The following is a 7,948-nucleotide window of genomic DNA, read 5'->3' as shown; positions in this document are numbered from 1 at the left end:
GCCCGTTTGGTTCATGCGTTTAATTCAGTAATTTTGATTCTTTTTTATTATGAATTCAAATTTTTCAAGAGAACCATTTGTAGGAGCATTTTAATTTAAATTTTTTGTGAGAGAAAAGTACTGTAATAAAATCAAGATCATGATTTCAAACATGTGAAACAAACGTGCCATAAGCCTCATGAAGCAGTAACAACAATAAAATAAAAAGATTTGAACATTTGATACATTAAACTCTTTAACAGATGAGAAACAAAACTTACAAACGAGTAGGAAAAAAAATGCAAAAATATTTATGTTCTTACAATGATTATAAGCAAACATGAAGCTGCATTTGTCTCTCAAGTACTGTTGCTGCTTCCAATGGCTGATCCAGGCATCAACTCTCTAAGCATTGCCACAACTTGCAACATGTTTGGCCTCTTTGAAGGGAAGTCATCAACACACTGAAGTGTTATCTCAAGATACCTCACCATTTCCTTAACTTCCTCAGCTTCTGCTTCATCATTTCCTTTGGTCACCAATAGCAAGTCAGGGTCTATAACTTCCATTTGTTTCCCTTCTCTCACCTTCATCTTCACCCACCCCACCAAGTTTGTGTCCCCGAAATCTTCTTTATCCGTCGGGCGTTTTCCGGTAAGGATTTCCAATAGAATGACCCCAAATGAGTAGACATCTCCTTTGGCTGTGCACCTGAAGCTCTGGTAGTACTCGGGGGGAACGTAGCCCGGAGTACCTGCCAGCGTGCTCACACTTAGGTGAGTGTCGAGTGCGCTTATCAGCCTAGCCATTCCGAAATCGGAGACTCTTGCCTCCATTTCGTGGTCTAGAAGCACATTGCTTGACTTCATGTCTCTATGTATGATGTGAGGGATGCAATTGTGGTGGAGGAAGCAGAGTCCCTTGGCTGCACCTCTTGCAATCTTCTTCCTTTCTTCCCATGATAGAATCCGCCTATCCAGGGACTTGGTTCTCCCATGGAGCATCTCCTCAAGGCTGCCATATTCCATGAATTCATACACAAGAAGTCTCTCTTCACCAACCTTGCAATAACCCAATAGAGGTACTAGATTTTTGTGCTTGATCTTCCCCAAAGTCTCCATCTCGGCCATGAATTCCCGGTCTCCCTGACAGCTCAATCTTATAAGCTTCTTGATTGCAACGCTCGACCCGTCTTTCAAAGTCGCCTTGAACACTTCTCCGAACCCTCCGCATCCAATAAGGCTCGCCGCCGAGAATCCATTTGTGGCCTCAATGAGTTGGGAGAACTTGAGTTTCCTTAGCTGTCTTTGGAAAGTTGCCACATTGATGCTCAGAGGCTCTTTCTCTTTCTCAATCTTCCATGTTGTGGCGGTATGGGCTGCCTGCAGGCTGTTGAGCATCTTCACTTCTTCCGCTTCCTTTCTCCTCGCCCGCATCGCAATCGCCCACACGATCAGAATGCATATGGAAGCAATGGAGATTAGAATCCCCAACACAATGCTATTAGCCCATGATGCAGCCGAGGCCTTTCTTCCACCTCTTCCTGCATCCACACTCGGGTTTGCGGTGGATGGTTGGTTGTTGTTGTATTGGCATTCGGGCAAAGGAACCCCGCAAAGTCCCGGGTTGTTGGCATACTGGCTTGCGGGAAGCGTACTAAGCTGCCCTCTTGTTGGAATTTGCCCTGTTAACTCATTGTTGGAGAGATCTATTTCCACTAAGAATGAAAGGTTGGAAAAGGAATCCGGTATTTGGCCTTGCAATCTGTTGTGTGATGCATCAAACACGCCTAAATTCTTAAGCTTTCCAAGGGAGAAAGGAATTTCGCCGGATAACTGATTGTGGGCTAATTCTAGAACTTGTAAGGCAATCATGTCGCCGAATTCCTCGGGTATCTTACCGCGAAGCTGGTTGTAAGAGAGATCGAGGTACTCCAGAGTTTGGTACTGCGTGAACAAGCTGAGTACCGCACCAGAGTACAACCTTGTGAACTGACAGCTCTTCAATGATGGTACTTGTAAGAGTCTATCGGGTCGGATTCCAGCGAATTCCAACAAACCCCCTGCTCCTCTACAAGAATTCCCCACATTGCGCACGAACACCAAGGTGTTACCGGAGAGGATACCGGTTATTGCTTTTGCACCGAGCTGGCGTCCCAGTCGGGGCGGGATTTCACCGGTGAGCTTGTTGCTGTTCAGGTCCAACCAAACCAAGCTGGTGCAATTTGCTAGCTCCCCTGGTATCTCCCCACTCAAGCTGTTATTCCCGAGCTGCAGAACAGCCAGCCTTGTCAAAAGGCCAAACTCGCGAGGGATTTCGCCGCTCAATTCATTACTCGTAAGCGAAATCCATTCGAGATTGCTGCAGTTGAACAATTCAGTTGGGATTTCACCACTTATCTTATTGTTGTTGAGAATTAGATCCTTGAGATTCCTGCATTTTCCCAACTCTGGTGGGATTCTTCCCTCCAAGCCATTGAACCAAGCTATTAGCTTCTCCAGATTCTCAAGCTCCCCGAACTCTGCAGGAATTGATCCATTTAGATAATTCAGGCTCAAATCAATCCTCTTAAGTTGCGAACATTTCGATAACTCCGCAGGAATCTCTCCTATAATAAGATTGTCCGGCATTCGGAGTTCCTCGAGGGAGGCGGCTCCAGGACATAAATCTCTTGGGACGAAGCCAGATATCCTATTGGAGCTGAAGTCTATAACCTTCAAACTCTTGCAAGAATTTATGGAAGCAGGGAATGGTCCGGAAATGATGTTGTTACTCAAAACCAAGCTCTCTAAAGAGCCTAGATTCTGAAACAAGGAATCTGGTATAGGACCAGATATATTGTTGTTGGAAAGGTCCAGAATTGTCATCCAAGAACATGAGGACAAGGATGTCGGAACCGGGCCCGAAATGTTGTTTTTCGAGAGCTTAAGTTCGAGAAGCGAACTGCAGGCGTTTCCCAATTCCGAAGGGATCCAACCCGTGATCTGATTTTGAGAGAGATCGAGCCTTTGCAGACTCTTGAACTCCCCAAAAGATTTCGGGATTTCCCCGGTGAGGTAATTGATTGAGAAGTCGATGTTTTGCAGATTCGAGCAGTTCGAAAGGGCCGGAGAAATCGAGCCCGTCAAACTGTTCGATGCCAGATTGATAAGCACCAAAGAGTTGCAGGAATTCCCCATTATCTTCAAACCAGAAGTAGACCCTGATAAGTTGTTATAAGAAATGTCTAGGGACTCAAGTTTATCAGCAATCAAAAACAGATTTTCTGGCAAAGAACCTGTCAAGTTGTTTATAGCAAGATTGACATAGGCAAGATTTGGACACCTGGAGAAGAGATTCTCAGGGACAGTTCCGACAACTCCAGCCAAAGAAAGGTCAAGCTGTTTAAGCCCATAAGGAAGCTGAAGAAGAGAAGTGGAATTCAGAGTAAATTGATTTGAAGAGAGCTTTAGAACAGACAACATGTTGAGAGAAGAAAAAGGGTCAAAAGATATTGACCCTTGTAGAGAACAACCGCTAAGATCAAGCTGAATTACTCTCCCCAAAGCGCATGAAACTCCATACCAGCTGCATAAACTCTTGCTCATCTCCCAACTGGATAAGAATCCTTTTGGGTCATTCTGAATCATCTTCTTGAACTTCATAAGAGCCTCACCGTCTGTCTTGCCTGAAAGAACAACTTGTTGTTCAGCTGTGGAAAAGCATACTATCACCATCAAAATAAGAGTTAGAGAAGCATATTGATGCAAAAGCTGAACTGGGTTTCTCTCCATTGATGCAACAAAATTCTGTAAGAAGCTAGAGGAGTGAATTTGTCAAGTGAGAGAGAGAGAGAGGAGAGAGAGGAGAGAGAGAGAGAGAGAGAGAGAGAGAGAGAGGGTGGTTTGTAAAATGTAGAGTGAGAGAGTGGTGAGTAGTATGATGAGAATTTGTTGTGGCAAAGCAGGAGTTGAAAGAAAGCTTTAGGAAAAGAAAGTTGCTTTCTTTTTTTTTTTTTTTTTATAAAATGAGAAAAGAAAAAGAGGGAACGTGGGAAGGAATAAGAAAAAGAACGGAATTGGACGTGGTGGTGGGTGTAAATGTAAAATATTTGTTAATTGTTGTATGTACTTAATACGGTTCTTTCTCTCTTCACATCAAATCTTTCAGTAATGACTTTGCTACCATAAATCTGTAGCATCAGAAGGGGGGGAATGTAGTAGTGAGAGGACTGATTTGACTTTTGGTCAAAAGGCCTTGGGGCCCACAGACAAGGTATATCAAAATCCGGCGCTGCAGAGAGAATAATATATGAAAATACACACATTTCGTTATATGTGATGTGAATGATATATATATATATATATTTTTTTTTTTTTTTGGGTACAAATATATGTATTGTCTTGTATCAGATCCAAGGGTCACTTTCTGTCAGTGAGCGTGAGAATGTTTCTCCTATTAGAATTTTGGGAGGTTGTTGCAAACATATTGCATGCACTGCTGTGGTTTTGCACGACAAAATACATACAGTCGCCCATTTTGTGTACTCATACTTGTCTCTTTTTTCTATTTTTTTTTTAATTAAGGTTACTGCCTTTATTGAGGAAAATGCAGGTAGTATTAAGAGAATGATATATATATATATATATATATATATATATATGTTGCTTCTTCATTAGTATTAATAGTGGTTTTTCTTCTTTGTTTTTTTTTTTTTTGGGTGGGGGGTCTAATATTTGGGGTACGTGTAAAGGATATGTATTAGACGTATGTCAATGTTTGGCGAGGAAAAAAAGTTTAATGATATACTTAATTAAAGGAAAAAGTACACTTCTAAATTTTAAATTATTGAAAAAAACAATATTGTATTTATTAAATGAAAAGATCAACACATCAACTAAACGAAATTAGATGTACTTTCAAAAAAAAAAAAGTATTCTAATATCAAAATTTGATAACGAATCCAACATATATCAAACTTATCACAAAAAATATCAGTATATGAATAATAAAATTTTACACATGAAAGTGGATGTTCAAACGGTCAGGTTTGTGAAACATTCAAGTCTAACTTACACATGAAAGTAGTCTAGATGAATAATTAAATTTTAAAAGTGATACACAACCTAATTTACACTTCATTTTCTCCCTAAATAGGCTTATATCAAGAGTTTAATTTTATCCAACTAGTCCGCAATAAATATTCCTTCAAATTCTTCAAATATATGTAGATCCAATTTCGCCCACCTAGCTTTTGGTCTCTTTATCCAATCTTCTTCTATCAATTAAATGTAAGATGTAAATATTCTAACCTTTTATATTCAATTAAGAAAATTCCATACATGAATTTGGTGTTTCAAATAGATTATCATTTTTTTTTTCCAATTCCTAATGTTTAATTGCTGCCTAGCTAGCCCAAGAATATTAGTCATAATTATTACAGGTTTAGGAAATCATGTAAGCCATGACCTTGATCCCAAACCTGACTCTCAGAGTCACATTAGGGGATAGTTAACTTTGGTGCCATGCTAAGATTAAAAGAAAGTAGTGCTTTGTGGGACCAAATGCTGAGATTTTGAAGGATAATAATCAATGATACAGTTCAATTGGTGAAAAGCTTTTTTTTTTATTACATAAAAAAAAAAAAAAAACCAAACTAAAAGAAGGGGTGAACAAATAAGAGGCCCACATAAGGAAAAATCATCAATTACATTCTGTGGTTAATGGCATGGGAGGTGATGATGCCTCCTTTTGGTCCCTTATCTTTTCCTTTTTCTTTCCAAAGCCCTAATTCTATATAAATTGCACTGCCCATATCCTTGATTTGCTAAAACTCTTGTTAAAAACTTAAAAGTGTTACAATTCTACTTTATATAGCTGGTTTTTGGGGACCATCTTTAAGTTTTGGTCTCTTGCATGCATCTTCTAGCAGATTCTCTTGTATCGACCAAATTTCATGTTGTTATATTAGGTGCCACAGATTCTTGAAAATGAGAGCTGGCTATATATATATATATATATATATATATATATACACACACACACACACATACACACACACACACACATATATATATATATATATGTATAGGGAGATTTTGTTATCTTGCTTAATTATGTGTGTCGCATACTTGTTGTATAAAAATTATTGGCTTGGCCACTTGGGTCTGATATCTACCACTTGGGAGCTCAGTGAAATGCTATCTAGGTCTAGCTATTTGAAAAACGAAAAGTCCTTTTAATTTCAGAACAGCTTTTGGCAAGACCAAAGAAAGTAAGATTAAAATTAAAAAAAAAAAAAAAAAAAAAGAAAGAAAGAAAGAAAGGGACATTGGTGGTTGATTTATTTTATTTTATTTTTACTTTTTCTTTTTTGTGCATGGGACTTGATTGGTTGAATTGAAAACTAGAATTTGAGTTCCAGCTCTGATGATCAGGATGTGGCTATTGGACGAAAAAAAAATTGTTGATAATTAAGATTTTATTTTGGTGAGCAAATGGTGCATAAAAAATCGTGAATCTTATATTTAACTTTCACAAAAGAATAATTCGCAAGTTCATGGAAATCAGTGAGTGTCCTTAATACTAAAAATTAAAGAAAGAAAATGAAAGGAAAAAGATGTTAAGTTTCGGAGCTTAATTATTATTGTTCTAATGTAGAAACAACATGTGTGTTTAGATCATAATAGTCAGAATACTATTTATTTGCTAAAAAAAATCATGTTTATCATGTTAGCACAAAGCATATACACGTTTGTTATCATTTAGAAGATAAATTTTGAAGAATGAAGTCTTAGAATACCTGTGAATATTCAAAGAGTCAGAATCCAGCTGATATGTTGACTATGACTCCGATTGAGATGCTGAAATAATGTGCAACTTCAATTGCACTTCTTTATTGAGGATGAGTTTTTGTTGTTGCATGAAGTAGCCATGAATTAGTCTCTAAGTGGGAGATAGTTAACTTGTGGAGCCTAATTGTTATCCTGATGTAAAAACAACATGCACATTAAGCCTGGGGAATTTCTCACTTTGAAATGTTATTGCCCTACTTTTTTCTTAATTAAATAGAGGAGGCACCCTTTTTAGGGTTAATTGAGAGGTTGGAGAAAATATAAATTGTGTGAGAGGTGTTCGATTTCTTTTGTAATCTTTTTTTTTTTTTTCATCATAGTGAGTTTCTGTAGCAGTTGAAAATAAATGAAGATCTTCATTAAAAATAATTCACTATAAATTGAGCGTTCTTTTTCCTTCTTCGATTTTTAGTACTTCCTATAGTATAGAATTAGGATGCGTAGCTTTTAAAAGAAGAGAACATAAGAATTTAACATGTTTCGAAAATGTGACCCCATCTATGAATAAGGAGGATAGAGATAACCTATTAGTAAGTGGTATTATCAATGGACTTCATGTAAATGCAATCTGTTACAATAATTGAGTATGTTACCTGAAGCTATCAAATCTTCTAAAATGAAGATGATTGTACATTGAAAGAAATACAATTAAATTCAAACTATTGCTAAAGATATAGCTATATATACTTTCCCTAATAGACCTTTGCAAGATGAAGTTATGACAGGAGATAATTCCGATCTTGGAATGTTATAGAAGGAGTCAATATGGGTGATGGAACTGCTATGGATGATGAGAAGAGGGGTTTTAAAGAGGACGACAATCATCAAGGGTGTAGGGTGACAATAATAGAGGGTGTAAAGGCACAAGGAAAGAAATCATTCATCAATGGCGGATGGGCGCAGAGAAGGGATGACAGTCATCGCGAGCTACTATAAGATACTAAAATGATTAGAGACCAAAATACCAAAATGATTAGAGTTTAAGAGGCATACACGCAAGATACTATATGATAAAGAATGAAATAAGAAACAGAGACATACTAAACATCACCACTTTGAACAAAAGAAATAACATCCCTAATGTCATCAAAAACATTTGCCTCCAGAGCACGTTGCGCCATGTATTTTTGTTTATG

The 7,948-nt window shown here is 37.9% G+C and overlaps 1 protein-coding gene across 1 annotated transcript; it reads right to left on the bottom strand.

Annotated features, from left to right (window-relative positions):
* Nucleotides 1-237: 237 nt before the first annotated feature.
* Nucleotides 238-3,752, bottom strand: LOC21402220 (serine/threonine-protein kinase BRI1-like 2). The gene has a single exon (XM_010107229.2). It carries the CDS (start codon nt 3,750-3,752, stop codon nt 339-341), a length of 3,414 nt encoding a protein of 1,137 aa, XP_010105531.1. The 3' UTR covers nt 238-338.
* Nucleotides 3,753-7,948: the final 4,196 nt, after the last annotated feature.

This window comes from Morus notabilis, unplaced genomic scaffold, assembly GCF_000414095.1.
Source record: "Morus notabilis unplaced genomic scaffold, ASM41409v2 Scaffold102, whole genome shotgun sequence".
NCBI classification, from domain to species: Eukaryota; Viridiplantae; Streptophyta; class Magnoliopsida; order Rosales; family Moraceae; genus Morus; species Morus notabilis.
Note: the sequence above shows the minus strand (reverse complement) of the source record. Positions and strands in the feature narration are given on the sequence as shown.